Source organism: Balaenoptera physalus, assembly GCF_965194825.1.
Source record: "Balaenoptera physalus genome assembly, chromosome: 3".
Classification (NCBI taxonomy): domain Eukaryota; kingdom Metazoa; phylum Chordata; class Mammalia; order Artiodactyla; family Balaenopteridae; genus Balaenoptera; species Balaenoptera physalus.
Window position 1 is genome coordinate 62,411,121 of NC_138890.1, and position 17,922 is coordinate 62,429,042.

At 40.0% G+C, this 17,922-nt stretch overlaps 1 protein-coding gene and 1 pseudogene across 2 annotated transcripts; both read right to left on the reverse strand.

Moving 5' to 3' along the window:
* Window positions 1-7,778: 7,778 nt before the first annotated feature.
* On the reverse strand, window positions 7,779-8,831 carry LOC309657356 (mitochondrial fission factor pseudogene; annotated as a pseudogene). Its single transcript has one exon. The product of its transcript is annotated as a mitochondrial fission factor pseudogene (transcript).
* A 342-nt stretch (window positions 8,832-9,173) lies between these two features.
* On the reverse strand, window positions 9,174-15,931 carry LOC309657353 (neuropeptide Y receptor type 6-like). The gene has a single exon (XM_082454674.1). The coding sequence runs from the start codon at window positions 15,922-15,924 to the stop codon at window positions 15,157-15,159; it is 768 nt and encodes a 255-aa protein (XP_082310800.1). The 5' UTR covers window positions 15,925-15,931; the 3' UTR covers window positions 9,174-15,156.
* Between the last annotated feature and the right edge of the window lie 1,991 nt (window positions 15,932-17,922).

Genomic DNA, 17,922 nt, shown 5'->3' on the forward strand with positions numbered 1-17,922 from the left:
TTTCAGTATATGGGCTTTCATGTTGGGCTTGCCTTCCCAATTATATTCTTCTCAGAGGTACATGTTAAAATGAGACCATCCTCAGTATCCCATGGCTTGTGGAAAAAGAAGGCAAGGATGAGGGAAGCCAGCCTTAAACATTTGTTATCTATATAGGGCATTCTCTGTACACAGAAAATCCACATAAAGTTGGCAGAGTGGTAGAATAAAAGAATGTGGATTGAGAGTCTGACAGATACTGGTTCAAAGCCTGCCTCAGTTACTTACCTTTATAGACAATTTTCTTTCCATCTCTGTTTTCTTTTCATTTTTAAAAAATATTTATTTGACTATGCTGGGTCTTAGTTGCAGCACTCGGGATCTTTGTTGCCGTGTGCAGGATCTTCCTTGTGGCATATGGGATCTTTAGTTGCAGCATGTGGGATCTTCATTGTGGCATGTGGGATCTTTTAGTTGTGGCATGGGGGATCTTTAGTTGTGGCATACAGTATCTTTAGTTGCAGCATGCAAACTCTTAGTTGCAGCATGTGGGATCTATTTCCCTGACCAGGGATTGAACCCAGGCCCCCTGCATTGGGAGTGCAGAGTCTTAGCCACTGTACCACCAGGGAAGTCCCTAAGTCTCAGTTTTCTTAACTATAAAGTGGATAGAATAATATCTACCTTATTAGCTATGTAACCTTGGACAAGTTCTTTAACCTCTGTGTACGTCAATTATATTGTCTGTAAAATGAGGAAAATAGTAAAATGAAAAGCCCTACTTCATAGGTTTTATAATGATTAATAAATTATTATCTACAGCCATGCATGGCACATAATCAGCAGTTGGAAATTATTAGCTATCATTGTCATTGTTATTAATACTACCACCATACAGGGTTGTTGTGGTGATTAAATTAAATGAGACAGTGTATGTAAAGTTTTTTAAAGAGAATAGGCACTCAATAAAATGGTACTTATTTTTATTTATATGTAATTAATAACCACAGTAGTGTAAATAGTATTCACAGTAAATGAACCTGCTTACTTATGTTCTAGGTACAGGAGTATTGTTTTGTCATTTGTTTTATGTTTATTTCCTCTGTATTATTTGAGGATAATTCTTGGTTTTTCGAATTATAGATTCATCTTCTTTTGGTAATCTAAAAGCAATGATAATGATTAACATTTATTGAGCCCTTACTACATGCCAGACCCTGTTCTTTATGTACATTGTCTCAGAAGGATTCAGTAACTTGTTTATGTCTATGTAGATAGCAAGTGATAGAACTGGGATTTGAACTCAGGCAATCTGATTTCAGAGTCTTGCTTTCTTGACTTTTACTATTCTGCCTGCCTTAAAAAATGTTTACCATTGGGGGCTTCCATTTCTTAGCAGTAGAATTATAATATCCTAGAGCCAAAAGGTATTTAAGAATTTGTCATGGGTTTATAGTATACATCAGGCATAATAAAAATGTTCGCAACTTTTGACCTGACAGATCCACTTTTAGGAATCTATCCTAAGGAAATAATCCAAAACACAGTCAAAGTTTTATCGCAGTGTCATTTGATCACAGTGTCATTTCTTATATAATGTAATGTAATATCATATCATATATCATATAATACTTTAAAGCGATCTAAACATCTAGCCTCAGAAATGATCAGTAAAATATTGTGTATCTACTTGATGAATGCGGCTCTTAGTAATTGTAAACAGTGATGCTGTTTGGAACTTTGTAAGAAAACAGATGCTGAATGTGAACTCATGAGAAGGTAAATAATAAGTATTTTCTTTTTCCTTCTTGTATACCAATTTTTAATTTCCTTGCTCTGGCAAGGTTAATAGGACAAAGGGAATCTCAATTCTGTTATATATTAGGATTTGAGAAATTTGGGTAATTTCTAAAGGTTGAATCTTCTCTAGCTGATAGAAATTCTCTAGGTTATCTTTTCTTTACTTAGCAAGTAGATCTGGCCCCATGCTAGACACTCAGGGAGAGTCAAGAGATGAAAAGGCCTGAATCTGCTGGTGAGGTGCTCACAGTTTTGTTAGGGACAGGCTGGCAGCCTGGAAGCAGAGTACTATGTGTAGAAATAGAGAAGGGGTGGGCAGCAGGAATAGATGACTTTGTGTGCAGGCACTGAGGGGCCCCGAGGACGGGAGGCACAATGTGAGTCAGGTCTGCTGAGAAAAGGCTTTTTAGGGGAGGTGACCCTTGAACTAGACCTTGAAGGAAATTATGGATCAAAACTGGTTGCTTTTTATGTGGTACATATATACAGTGGAATATTACTCAGCCATAAAAAGGAATGAAATTGGGTCATTTGTAGAGACGTGGATGGACCTAGAGAGTCTGATATAGAGTGAAGTAAGTCAGAAAGTGAAAAACAAATATTGTATATTAACGCATATATGTGGAATCTAGAAAAATGGTATAGATGATCTTATTTGCAAAACAGAAATAGAGACACAGATGTAGAGAACAAACATATGGACACCAAGAGGGGGAAGGGGGCGGTGGGACGAATTGGGAGATTGGGATTGACATATATACACTATTGATACTATGTATAAAATAGATAACTAATGAGAACCTACTGTATAGCTCAGGGAACTCTACTCAGTGCTCTGTGGTGACCTAAATGGGAAGTAAATCCAAAAAAGAGGGGATATATAGCTGATTCACTTTGCTGTACAGTAGAAACTAATACAACATTGTAAAGCAACTATACTCCAATAAAAATTTTAAAAAAACAATAAAAACTAATTATAAAAAAAAACTGGTTGCTTTTCAGAACAGAAGACGAGCACCATGGGGCAAAGGCCCAGAGACTGTAGTGACCATATGTTGTGGACAAAATAAATGTCTGTTTTAATTGGAATGGAAGGGCCACCTTGGGAAGATCAAGGGGTGAGTTTAGCTTTCCTTCTTAAAAATACAAGATCATTTAAGCACACATAGTGGCTGATCATCTTGTTCTGGGCTTTCAATATCCCAGACTCAAGGATATTGAATTTTATTTTCAGTTATCTTTTTAAAAATAATTAATTAATTAATTAATTAATTAATTTTTGGCTGCGTTGGGTCTTTGTTGCTGCACACGGGCTTTCTCTAGATGCGGCGTGCAGGCTTCTCATTGTGGTGGCTTCTCTTGTTGCAGAGCATGGGCTCTAGGCATGAGGGCTTCAGTAGTTGTCGTGCACGGGCTCAGTAGTTGTGGTGCACAGAATTCGTTGCTCGGCAGCATGTGGAATCTTCCCGGACCAGGGCTCGAACCCGTGTCCCCTGCATTGGCAGGCAGACTCTCAGCCACTGCACCACCAGGGAAGCCCTCTTCAGTTTTTTTGCCCATTTAAAAAAATTGGGTTGTTTGTTCTCTTGTTATTGAATTTTGAGAGTTCTTTATATATTTTGGACAGAAAGTCTTATATCAGATATGTGCTTTGCAAATATTTTCTCCCAGTTTGGCTTGTCTTTTCATTCTCTTACCAGTGCCTTTCAAGAACAGAAGTTTTAAATTTTGATGAAGTCTAGCTTATCAATTTGTTCTCTAAAGGAACATGTTTTTGGTGTTGTATCTAAGAAATCTTTGTCTAACCCAAGTTCTTAATTGTTTACCCTATGTTTTCTTCTATAAGTTTTATAACTTTAAGTTTTATATTTAGGTCTGTGATCAATTTGACTTTTTATATGGAATGAGGTATTGAATAACTGTTCTTTTTTTTGCATATGAATATCCAGTTGTTCCAGCCATTTGTTGAAAAATACTTTATGCACAATATAACTTTTCAGATTAGAAAAATCTGTGTTAACCAAGATCGTTCCATTTTACAGATAAGAAAACAGGCTTAGAGAAGTGACTTGCCCAAGCCCACATAGCCAATTAGAGTAGATATAGGCCTAAAACCCAAGTCTTCTGATTCCTAGTCCATTAGATTGTTTACTATGTTGTCTTTTTACTTTACCCTTTCAAGTATGCTATTCTTGAGTATTACCATTATGCCTACTTTTTAGAAGAGAGAACTGAGGCCTAAGGGAGGACTGTCACTTCAGAGACCACATGTGAAGGCTCTCCCTTCCCAGACCCCATCCTCTTATTATTCTCTCCTCGCTCACTCTGCTTCTGTCTTCCTGCTGTTCCTTGAATCCACCAGACATACTCCTGCCTTAGGGCCCTTGCAACTTGTTCTACCCTCTCCCTAGACTCTCTTCCCTCAGCTGTCTGCATGTCTTACTTCCTTACTTCTTTCAGGTCTTTTCTCAAATGTCACCTCAGTGAAACCTTCCCAAACCACATGTTTAAAATTGCAAGCCCTTCCTGCAACATCCTGTGTCTCCCTTCCCTGCAGTATTCTGTAGTCAGGTTATGAAGCCAGGTCCCATGGGGTGACAAGAGATTTCTTGTCAGAGTGATACCAAGGCCATGGCTGAGTGAAGGTGGAAAGTTTCCTTCTATATGATGAGGGTTGAGGAAGGATGCTGACAGCAGTGTGAAATTGTCTGCTTTTGTTCTCCTATCATCTTTAGGAAGTTAGATTCCTCCATAGATTTTTTTTTTTTTCCTCCATAGATTTTTAACCCAACTCTCTGATCTGTGGGCTGGTTCTGACTCAGGTAAATTTATAGAAGAGTGACCTCCTCCAGGCTTATGTAGGTGTCAGAAATTTTAATATTTCTACTATTTTCAGTCCCTACTTGTGCCAGGCACCATGCATATATTATCTTGAATCCTCACAGCAGTCCTATAAGACAGGAATTATTCTCTGTCTTATGTATTATATTTAACTCTAGGGTCAGAGATGTTAAAGAAGCTTGCCTCATTTCTCACAGCTGGTAAGTGGTTGGGTCAGGATTCAAACCCAGGGCTGGATGGCTCAAAACTTGAGCTTTCTCCACTATACTTTGATAATGTATTTCCACTTTCCTTTCCATCCCTCCTGACCTGGGAACAATATCATCAGTTAACTTCTGAAACAGGGGGGTGAATATTCCAATGTGATCTCTATATCTCTTCCAGAAAGGAAGGCAGCAGGAGTCCCTTTCTATGGATGGCAGAACTGAGGCACAGAGGGGTTAACTGACATGCTCAGGGCTACAAAATAAGTCCTTGGAGGAGCTGGGATAAGAGTCCCAGGACTCCTGGCTTCCAGGGGCATTATTTGACAGTCCATGTCCTACCAACATCAGAGACAATTTTATTGTAGGTCTGAATGAATGAGCAAGTAGCTGCTCCTTGTGGCCTCTCAGGAGGATGAGTGAACATCTGATATCTGTGAGCTGTTCCCCACCAGTTGCTCTGTGGAGGAATTGAAGTCCCTCCACACAATACTGTAGGTTTAGGTTCCACTGAATCATTGACTTATGAGCCATATCCCAGACTCATTCTAACAAGCTAGATATCCAACATTTTTATTAGGCTCCAAAATTAGATTTAACATCTGTTTCTGAGAGCTCCTGGCTCTTCCAGAAGCAGCTGAAATCCTGGTTTTGTACTTTCTTTCTCAATTCCCTGGAATCAGAGAGAGAGAGAGAGTATTTTTTAGAAGACATATGAGTATGGAGGGGCTTTGCCTGAAAACTTGCATGAAATGTTCCATGGCTATGGCAGGCATGATTAGCTTGTACCTGTCTCTCTCTAGGAGCCTGTGATGCTACTGCTGAAGTTCCTCATCAGTTTGATATGCTGAGAGCATGCTTATTCTGGGTAGTAAGGTGCATGGGCACCATTCAGACACCCATTCCCCTGGAAAATTTTCATCTGAACACTGGCAGGGCCTAATGGTATAGGAGACAGAGCTGCTGGTCAGTGCCAGTCAGGGATGCCAGGCTTCAGCTACAGCTTTGCAAATTTTCCAATCTGTATAGTCTTTTTGTCAGTGATCATGTACCCTCTCTCCCTCTCAGTTTCTTGGGGGAGCTGGGGAATTAGATTCTGATGAAAAGGCATAGTCCCACTCTGCCTCTTTCTAAACTCTTAACCATGTTGTAATTGTCTGGCTTACAGTGCATTCCTCAAGAATAGGGACCCAGGGCTTCCCTGATGGCTCAGTGGTTAAGAATCCACTTGCCAATGCAGGGGACACGGGTTTGAGCCCTGACCTGGGAAGATCCCACATGCCGTGGAGCAGTTAAGCCCGTGCACCACAACTACTGAGCCTGTGCTCTAGAGCCCATGAACCACAACTGCTGAGCCCTCGTGCCACAACTACTGAAGCCCGTGCACCTAGAGCCCGTGCTCTGCAACAAGAGAAGCCACCGCAATGAGAAGCCTGCAGACCGCAACAAAGATTAGCCCCAGCCCACTGCAACTAGAGAAAGCCCGCGTGCGCAATGAAGACCCCATGCAGCCAAAAATAAATAAATAAATAAATTTATAATTAAAAAAAAGTTTTTACCTTTTCTCACCCATTTGAAAAAATTATACAAATAATGTATGTTCCTAGTAGAATATTAGAAAATACAGATAAGCAAATAGGCCAAAAGAAAGAGAGAGGGGGACTTACCCTGGTGACACAGTGGTTAAGAATCCGCCTGCCAATGCAGGGGACACGGGTTCCAGCCCTGGTCCGGGAAGATCCCACATGCCGTGGAGCAACTAAGCCCGTGCGCCACAACTACTGAGCCCACGTGCCTAGAGCCCACGAGCCACAGCAAGAGAAGCCACCATAGTGAGAAGCCCGTGCACCGCACCGCAATGAAGAGTAGCCCCCACTTGCCACAACTAGAGAAAGCCCGCGCACAGCAACGAAGACCCAACGCAGCCTAAATAAATAAATTTATTTAAAAAAAAAGGAAAGGAAAGAAAGAGAGAGGAAGGGAGGTTAGAAGGCAAGATGGAACAAGGAAGAAAGAAGTAAAGATAGGTCACACAAAAGTCCTATCAGCCGGGGATAAACATGCACACCCATGTACACATTAAAATATTTGTCTTTGTTTTTGAATTGAGAAACTGCAGGGAATAGAAAGGTGTAAAACTTGAATCCTCAGGATACAATTGTCTGGTGACAGTGTCTAGAAGTCAGGGACTCCTACTGCTGTAAAAAAGCAGAGGGCATCTTCTGGGATCCTGGGATGAGGAAGACTGCCTCCAAATCAGTAACACAGTAACTGTTGCTTTTGGGTGGAGAAGAAGAATTTGGCTCACTGAAAAAGACAAAGTTCTGCCCTGCCTTGGCCTTTTATAGAGAGTCTGATTTTTCTTCTAGTAGAGTCATAATGAGTCCCAATCTCCTAGAGGCTGGTTGCCCTGGAAGACTGGCCTTTCATTTCTAAAAGCTGTTTGCTCGAAGAACTTTGCCAACTTCGTTAAGTGGAAGTTAGTAGGGCATTTTCTTCCACTCTCAGGACCTCCCCAGTTAGCTGACTTTTACTGGCACAACTTGTATCTGCAAATAACATGTGAGCCTTAAAAATCCACCTTACCCTTGAGGTTCCCCTAGAACCAAGGTGTTTCTGTTTGTTCTCTGGCTCATGCAGATTTCCTGAGCCTTGGCTCTTATATTTCAGATAGAAGTTTGACATTCTGTTTCTTTAAGTACTGAGTTCAGGGAGTACAGGCCCCACTTACTATTCAGATCCACACACCACTTCCAAGCAAAGATTTGTTATCGCTAGATTTATTCTACATCTACAGTTTGCAAATATTGATTGAACTCCAACTTTGTGCCAGATGCTATGCTTGGTGCTGGAACCACTGCAGTGAATAAGACCCAGTCTCTGCCTTCAAGGAGTTCGTGTCTTGTGGATGTAAACAGGCCTTCATCGTTATGCATGGTATCTATCTATACACGGGGTACTACGAGAGCAGGGGGATCGTAACAGCCCTGGGAGATTAGAGAAGATTTTTTTTTTTTTAAGTTTGCAAATTCTTTATATTTCCAGCTGTTGAGACAATATTTTTGAGAGTTGAGGTTACCTCTAGCGGCGAAACCAGAGCCAGCTATTAAGCAGCCAGAAGGCTACAGTAATTGAATACATGACCATTTCTCTTTTAGCACGTTCTTTGTTCTCCTCTTCCAGAAGTTATAGACGTCTATTTAGTTTGATTATCTGTCGTCTTAATGAAGCTGCATCTACAACAGTCATGTCATCTGAGGTTCCTTCAATCGTTGTATCTATATTTGAAATGCCATACCTGGCGTTGTCACGATGAGGGTTAGAGGTGGCGGCAGCAGACCCACCATGCAACACAGGTATGGAGTCAGTCCTGACCAGCTGTCCATTTTGGCGAACAGCATTTTCACTCATAGAGCGCTCTCTTTTTAGCCTGCCAACTGCACGGATTTCTTCATTTTGAGGGGTTGGAGGAGGTTTTTCTAAATCCAGAAAATCTAGTGGTCTTTCACTTAGCGTAAGTACACGAGGTGGTGTTTTTAGTGCCAGAGGTTTGAAGGGAGTTGACTGTATAAGGTCAAGATCTGCTGGTCTTGAAAATGGAATGTCTTCATTATTTCCTGCTACAACAATTCTCTCTGGAACCTGCATAATCACACTAGCATTTGAAACTCCTTCTTGGAATCCTTGTTCCAGGTCAGCATTTGGTGGTGCTACCTTTAATTTTTCCGGGACCCTCATTCGCTGACTAATACCTTCGGTGTATTCCATTTCATATTGAATTCGACTAATTTCCGCCATCTCAGCAGCACTGGGAGAAGGAAATGCTGCCCCACTCACTCTTCCTAGTGATGTGTCATTGCTTGTTCTTTTACTCATTTTTAATACAGTAAATACACATTTATAATAGCTATTAAAATACTGCCTCCCTGTAGTTCAGTTTACTTTACACAATAATTCCCCTACAGATCTGAATTTTTTTGGAGTTGTACAAAACAACACGGAAACTGCTTTTCCAGAAATGTGTACCAACTACTGCTTGCTTTTTGGCATTATCTGTTTCTGTGCTTCATATTAAATCCTTTAACTTGCTTCAATATGCATGTGCTGGATTTGGAGCCACTTTTGTCCCCCTGGGCCTGCTGAAAGTCCCTGGCGAGGACCGCCGCTCGCCAGCTCCTGGGGCGCTCGGGTGGGTGCTGTCAGAGGCCGTTGGCCGAGTGCACAGAGGCGCCCGGGCAAATCACCGGCCAGAGAGGCCCGCAGCGGGCGGGGAAAGACCTAGAGAAGATTTTTGAGAAACGTTTAAGCCGAGTCCCAAAGCACTCTGGTTTTGGTAGTTTATTGACATTACTATAATCTGTGTAATTAGGCTTATGTCTTTATACTCTCATTGGATAATTAATAAAACATAGGTTTGAGAACATTCAGGCATTCAATAATTTGTGGGTAATGACTGCCTAGCTTGTATTTTAAGAAATAACTTTTAAAATCTGTATTAAATGCTTTTCCTTGCCTAGTCCTATCTTAAATACTCTGAGTGGGTAGTGTGGGGCTGGTATAGAAGGAATAAAAGATGTAGGTTAACGTCTCTGAAAGTTCACAGTCTAGTTGAGAAGAACAGATTTCTCTACCTAAAACAGAGGATCACAGGAAACAGTCGGTGACCAGATGGAAGATGGATGTGTTCCTGTCACTGGCATCACACATCCTTTCACTTCTTCCGCAGGGCAAATACTATCCCAGCATCGACAAGGAGTTTGATTTGGACACAGTAACAGGGGAAACAGACCTGCCTTGCCTTCCTTAACCCCCTGGAAACACTCGTCATCTCATTTCTCCAGTTTACTGCATGAGCACGTTTATTGCCTAGGTGACTTCAGGGAGGATTTTAGGAATTCCTGGGCTTATCAGTGTTAAATACTCCTCCTTGACCCCTCTTCTAGAATACTTCCTCTTTTCTTCCCCAGTATATTCTCACTTATGGGTATAAAGAAAAAGTGAGTCCTCCTTTGATACCAACTCTGCCTTCATTTACTCTTAACTTTCCTTTTGGCAGCTTTCAACCTAGCCAGAAGGAAAGCCTTCAAAACCAAGACATTGAATTACCCCTCTGGTGTATTGTAAACTCTTTAAAGCCTCAACTAGACTGTAAACTCTTAAAGCTGTGTCATACTTATTCTGAACCTAATACACTGCTAAAGAAGACGTAGTGAGGACTTAATACATTTATCTTGATTTATTATTCTACAAAAAACAAAGTTTACAGGAAGAGAGGTTGACTTTTTTACTGGGCTGACGAATTATATACTCTTCCTCCTTAGCACAGTGTGAGGAACAGTTTCTTTAAATTGAAGCCTCTGTAAATCAACTATACTCCAATATAAAATAAAAGTTAAATTAAAAAAGTAAAATATGGGACTTCCCTGGCGGTCCAGTGGTTAAGACTCCGCCTTCCAAAGCAGGGGGCGTGGGTTTGATCCCTGGTCGGGGAACTGAGATCCCACGTGCCCTGTGGTGCAGCCAAAAAATTAAAAATAAATAAATAAATAAACAAATAAAGTAGTGACTGTTTATTTATTATTTTGAAGCTAAAGTGGGTTTTATTGTTGCTTGTTTTTAAAGTTTTTATTGGCGTATAGTTGCTTTACAATGTTGTGTTGGTTTCTACTGTACAGTAAAGTGAATCAGCTGTACGTATACATATATCCCCTCTTTTTTGGGATGGGATTTTCTTCCTATTTAGGTCACCAAAAAAGCATTGAGTAGAGTTCTCTGTGCTATAGGTAGGTTCTCATTAGTTATCTGTTTTATACATAGTATCAATAGTGTATATATGTCAATTCCAATTTCCCAATTCAAGTAATGACAATTTTTAAAAAAAGAAATACTAAAAGCAACAAAATGAAAAGGCAACCTACAGAATGGGAGAAAATACTCACACACACGCAAAAATGAGGCCTCATGCTTGTTGCTCTGTCAAGTTATTTACACCTTTTTCAGAATATTACATTTCCATTGTAGAAAAATATGCACCATACGTATTTAAACCACATTTGGGTATTCGTTATGTTGGATCATTTATGTTGTTGATTCTCTGTTAGAAATTATCTGGGGGATCTTTAGAAATGGTCAGAGAGAAAACTGAGGGAACTCATTGCAGGATGTATTAGCATTTTCTCATTCAGCTCTGGTTCAGTAGGCAGACATGTACATCCCACTAATAGTCATCTTTTCTGGAAACTTTTAAAGATAAGAGAAATTACTCTCAATCCAAAATGATTTGAGGTCAGGAGACAGAGGAACAGATATTTGGAGCACTGGCTAGTGGGAACTGTGTTTGCATGGCTATCAGGCAAACATCGTCAAGTTCCAGTCTCAGATAGATCCCTAGCAGGGAGAATACAGGCCCACCTGGCAACTGGGGGAGAGGCAAGTGAGAAAATGAGGCCTTATTTCATTCACCAGGTGGTTCAGTAGTAGACCAATTGGTGTGCACCATCCACAAATGCTGCAGAAACAGTATGGTAGACTTCCCTGAAATCTTTCCTTGTTTACTCTCAAAAATGCATTTTACCTCCACTGGGTAAGCACGACGCTTGGTTTATATTCTCATTATACCTTCCTAAGTAGCTACTTATAGACCTGTGCTCTCCCATCTGTCAGAATGAAAATCCCAACAAATGGGACCTAATGAAACTTAAAAGCTTTTGCACAGCAAAGGAAACCATAAACAAGACCAAAAGACAACCCTCAGAATGGGAGAAAATATTTGCAAACGAAGCAACTGACAAAGGATTAATATCCAAAATTTACAAGCAGCTCATGTAGCTCAATAACAAAAAAACAAACAACCCAATCCAAAAATGGGCAGAAGACCTAAATAGACATTTCTCCAAAGAAAATATACAGATTGCCAACAAACACATGAAAAAATGCTCAACATCATTAATCATTAGAGAAATGCAAATCAAAACTACAATGAGACATCATCTCACACCGGTCAGAATGGCCATCATCAAAAAATCTAGAAACAATAAATGCTGGAGGGGGTGTGGAGGAAAGGGAACCCTCTTGCACTGTTGGTGGGAATGTAAATTGATACAGCCACTATGGAGAACAGTATGGAGGTTCCTTAAAAAACTACAAATAGAACTACCATCCGACCCAGCAATCCCACTACTGGGCATATACTCTGAGAAAACCATAATTCAAAAAGAGTCATGTACCAAAATGTTCATTGCAGCTCTATTTACAATAGCCAGGACATGGAAGCATCCTAAATGTCCATCAACAGATGAATGGATAAAGAAGATGTGGCACATATATACAATGGAATATTACTCAGCCATAAAAAGAAACGAAATTGAGTTATGTGTAGTGAGGTGGATGGACCTAGAGTCTGTCATACAGAGTGAACTAAGTCAGAAAGAGAAAAACAAATATCGTATGCTAACACATATATATGGAATCTAAGAAAAAAAAAAAAAAGGTCATGAAGAACCTAGTGGCAAGACGGGAATAAAGACACAGACCTACTAGAGAATGGACTTGAGGATATGGGGAAGGGGAAGGGTAAGCTGTGACCAAGTGAGAGAGTGGCATGGACATATATACACTACCAAACGTAAAATAGATAGCTAGTGGGAAGCAGCCGCATAGCACAGGGAGATCAGCTCAGTGGTTTGTGCCCATCTAGAGGGGTGGGATAGGGAGGGTGTAGGAGGGAGGGAGATGCAAGAGGGAAGAGATATGGGAACATATGTATATGTATAACTGATTCACTTTGTTATAAAGCAGAAACTAACACACCATTGTAAAGCAATTATACTCCAATAAAGATGTTAAAAGAAAAAAAAGAATGAAAATCCCTTACAGGTAAAAGCATGCATTAAAACTACAGTTAATTCACTACTTTTTTGAGGAAAAAATAAACCCAAGAAAGACTACTATTTTTTTTAATTAAAAAAATTATTCCATATTTTAGTATAGTTGATTAGCAATGATGTATTAGTTACAGGTGTATAGTAAAGTGATTCAGTTATACCCAAACAAGTATCCATTCTTTTTCAAATTCTTCTCCCACTTAGGTTATTACAGAATATTTTGCCAAGTTCCCTGTGCTATACAGTAGGCCCTTGTTGGCTATCTATTTTAAATATAGTAGTGTGTACATGTCAATCCCAAACTCCCAATTTATCCCTCCCCCCCCATTTCCCCCAGTAATCATAAATTCGTTCTCTAAGCCTGTGAGTGTTTGTTTTGTAAATAAGTTCATTTGTATCATTTTTTTAAGATTCTGCATGTAAGTGATATCATATGATATTTGTCTTTCTCTTTCTGACTTACTTCACTTAGTATGATAATCTCCAGGTCCATCCATGTTGCTGCAAATGGCAATGCAAAAGACTATAATTGATAGTTATGTCGTTCGTGATTTTTGTTTCATTAAAGCTCAAGAAAAGTTCAGAAGAAAAGACAGAACAGTTTTATTGGAGAAGGAAATAGTTCTTATCATGGAGCCAGAAAGAGCACTATAATATTTAGGAACAGATTGGAGATCTCTTGTGAATGCTCGGGGTGGGGTGCCAGGGTTAGAGGAGCCCAGGTGTTTGTGTTTGGGTGAGGGGAGAGGATGGTATCAGAGTTTGATGAAAGCCCTTTCCTGCTTTCAGTGGCTTGGTCTAAATCTGTTTAGTAATGGAAACTAGAATCATTCTATCTTTACCAAGTAAGTAAAATATCGCATTGGATCTTAGTTATAGTATATATTAACCACTGTCTGTCAGAAGAGATAGAAATAGTATCTAGGGGGAGCTGTTTTCTGGGCTAAGGGGATGCAGCTGTACCTTTAGGATTCTAAACTGACACCATTTGAAGTTGGTTTTTAGATAAGAGCTTTTATTTGCAGCTAATACTGTGATACTGTTACGTTTTATTTCTGTTGGGTATCCTGCAGTGCTTTTTTTGTTCATTTTCCCCAAAATGATATATCAGAGAGAATAGAAATCCTGAAGAGAAGGAAAAGCTAGATGGAGGGAAGGAGAGAGGAGGGAGAAACAGAGACAGAGGGGGGAAGGGGAGAGAGAGAAAAGATTTTTCAGGAGGGGAAAATATGGAGATTAATGTGGAAAAAAACCTACACACACAATTGAAAAATCACAGGTATTTAGAGAAACATTACCTTTTATTCAAAAGAAAGAAGAAAATATGGTTACATTTTTAACATACAAATAAGCTGCAGCCCCAGTTTAATAGGGAGATGTATCCGAGGAAGAGATAAAGCCTGTCATCATTTAGTAAAAGTCATTGAGCTAATTTGAACAGTAGCTTAGTATCCTTTTTGAAGACAATCTAGCTGATTCTCTATTTAAGTGACTCTGTAGGGATGAGGGATATTTTTTAAATGTTTAAGTCATAAGATATGCAAGAGGTTTTAAAAAATCTGGAGCTAACTTTAAGAGTGTTACTGATGAAGTTCATCAGACCCAATGATAGAGTCATAATAAGCCCTACTTAATATACATAAAGAATTAGAGATAAAAAGTCATTTTGTAATGAAAGCTCTATCTACATTGGCCATTAATAAGTTAGTTTATGTGATTTGAGCATAATTGGAGTGCTAAAGAGTTTGTGACCAGTTCTAGTGGCACTAATAGCATTGTTAGTGAAGAAAATGTACTGTTGTCGTAAACTAGAGAATCTGACTCAGGCATGTGAATTAATTATAATTACAATACTTAGTTTAAATGTTAAGTTAAAACCATTCCTTCCACTTCCAATCCAAACTCAGTTAGCTAATTAGTAAATTATAATAGGGGTCTTTCTGACATTGCTAATTAGTTGAATAGTTACATGGTTGAAAGTTACAATTTCTATATCTGAAAGTGGAATTGCTTCAGCACTAAGGAGATATATATAGTATTGTTTTCAGTGGGCACGTCATTAGTAATAACTCTTGTGGATATTCTATTGAATAACAATATCTGGGAATTTTGTTCCCCAGCCATCAGTGTTCCTTGACTCTCTTGCTTTCTCACTGTCATTCTTTGTCACAAATGATGGCAGCTAGGTGTGTGAGTTATTCTTCTTCTAAGAGAAAAGAGTGATGTGTGCACGTGCACACACACGTGTGTGTGTGTGTGTGTGTGTGTGTGTTTGTATTGGGTGGATATATGAGACAGATAGGTCTGGCCTAAAGCAAAACTGGTTAGCATAAAGTTGCTTTTTAAGAAATTTTTTTAGTTCTGGCTTCTTCTGCATCTTGCCTTATCCCCAGCCATTACCTCTCCATCTCTCACATAAGAAGGGCTTTAGCATTAAGTGTTAGCAGTTTTTATATACTTCTTGATGTATGAGCTAATCTTAATGATCCCTTGGATTCATCTGTGTGCATACTGGAGATGGCAATATTTTGATATCTTTCCCGAGGTGCAAAGCACCAGCAGTGGTGAATAAGCAACACCAGGTCCTTCTGGAAATTTTTGTTGAGAAAGCCATAAAACAGAGGATGTATACATGTAGAAACCATAGCAATCAAGTGGCAAAATACAAATACCAGGTCATGGTGGCAGCTCATCAGGACCTCATGATACCAGTCAAAGATGACCTTGAAGATGTTCAAGGGAAGCCAGCAGACCCCAAAGGTTACCGCAGTAGAAATCAACATCGTGTTGATCCTCTTGTTCTCCCTGACCCAGCTCTCACTTTCCCTCTTCTTGTCTACTTTCCCATTTCTCCTGCGGAGGCAGATAACAATCTTCAGGTAGCAGATGAGGGTGGAGCTCAGAGGGACACAATATTGCAGCATAAACAGGGAGGTTGTAAAGAGGAGCCAGTTCATTTTGGAGGGCCAGTTCTCTACACAGGCCACCTGCTGGGTGTAGAGGTCAGTGGGAAGAGAGAGGTTTTGGAAGGGCTCATGGATGAGGTGGTAGGACAGGAAGAAGGGAATAGACAACAGAAGGGAAAATAGCCAAATCAATGTGATACCCCAGTAGGCGTGAGCTACACTGCGTTTCCAGCCCCGAGGGTTCACAATCAGCTGATATCTTTCAACAGCAGTTAACACAAGTGAGAATATGGACACAGAGACACTGTGCATATGGAGACACTATGCACATAGGAGGTATGGACATAGAGACACCTCCTATGTGCATATGGAGACACTATGCACATAGGAGGTGCGTTTGCACATGATATCCCCAAATGTCCAGTGATCCATCAGAGTGTAGATGATAGTAAAAGGGATGTACATGACACATACCAAGATGTCAGAGAGGGAGAGATTGGTGTACAGTATGTTGGTGACATTCTGAGCTTCTCTCTGCTTCTTAAAGATGATAATAATGAGAGAGAGGTTTCCAAAAAAGTCCATGATTAAGATCACAGTATAGACTATGAGTAATAGGAGCAAGGCTAGGGAAATGGGGTCTACAGGACTCAAAGTAGAAAAATGCAGAGTTGTTGCTCTTTATACTGGTTTTATTAGATGCTGGATGGTTTAGGAAAAGTTCCATCATGTCAGAGTTGTAAGAAGAGCTTTTCTAAGCTTACTTGTATTATGGCTGGATATTTTGGCCATCAGTTCTTGGAAAGAACTTTGCTCTGAGTCTTTCAATGAGTGATTGGTAGGGTTTAGTCTTCCTCTTTGTCTGCTTGATGGAAATACATGAATGACTTGAGTAAGCTCTTGAGATCCTAAAAAATTAAACAGAACCCAGAAAATTAATGCAAGTTCTTAACAACCTGGACAATTCTATAGGTGGAACAATGTCCCTGAGAGTACATAGAGAGATATCCAGAGAGTCTCTGTATCCTTGCCTTCCTTTCATCTCAGGGTGCTTTATTTGTCCCAACAGTATAATCTTTAGAGATAATGAGAAAGGGAATGCCACAGCATTCTGTTAACTACATAAGGTAGCTCAAAGGTATCTTTCCATCCCTATCACCTTCTGTCTTTTTTGTATATGTGTGCTGTGGAGGCCAGAGTACTATGTTTGGAGTTGGGCTCCACTTGGAGCATCACTGTTTGGTGTCTGTATGACTTTGACATAAGTTAATTACCCTTATGGCTCAGTTTTTTAAAGCTGTAAAATGGGGATAAACAATGTATTTCTGTGTTGTTGTGAGGACTAAATGAGATCACGCAACTGAATTTGTTGCTCACGCCCAACGTAGAGCATATAGTATGTGTTCAGTATATGTGTGCTGAATAAAATTTGTCAGTTCCACTCCCCAGAGCTAGTCTATAGCCTTAAGTCTGGGGGCTAGACTCCCAGATCATGCCCGCTATGGAACAGCATATGGCTTCCCCTCTTTTTCTTTCTTCCATTCTCTGGGGTTGAAGCCAGACTTGGCACAAGCAGTTTCTGGGTACATGGCTCAGATTCTAGAGATCAAGCAAAGGTAGCTAGTGCCTAGTGAGCTATTACTCAGAATTAACTTTATTTAGAAAGCATTCCCTCAGTTTTCTTTTCCTTTGGGTCTCTTCTTTTTCTGACTTCTAGAGGAAAGGGGGTCCTTGATCCTATGGCTCAGCATGGCTTAGGGTGGTCAAATTCAGTGGAGTTATTCATACCAGGATGCACAACAGACATGGTGAATGCCCTGCCATTCCAGGTGGTGACATTTCTGGCCCAAAGAGGACATGTTGAAAGAGAGCAAAGGAAAAAAATACCCCTTATCTTGGTTTATTATTTAGGAATTTGAAGAAAACAACATAAATGGCATTGATAAAAGATAAAGAAGGACACAAGGAACTGATCTATGGTTCAGATGTGCTGTGGTGATGAGTAGAAATAGCAAAATTTGTAAACAGAGGTATTTGAGATGCAGTTTAGGGCTTGGATGATTCAGGGGTTCAACATAATTAGAGTTCACAGATATTGGCTGAAGGGAAATGTCAAGATAGATTTAAGCCTTTTATGACAGTCAGTGGACTAGAACTATAAATGAGAAATAGAAAACTTTGATTGTTTACTTGCCACCAAACAAGCTTCACTTGGAGGAGGAAAGGGATGAAAAGGAAATAGGCAGTGTACAGATGTACAGATACATATGGGTATGCTAGCATGAGCACTATACTTCCTGTCAGGAGACA

Excerpts from the sequence above, each read along its gene's own strand:
- LOC309657353 (XM_082454674.1), bottom strand. The coding sequence starts at position 15,924 with ATGCACAGTGTCTCTGTGTCCATATTCTCACTTGTGTTAACTGCTGTT.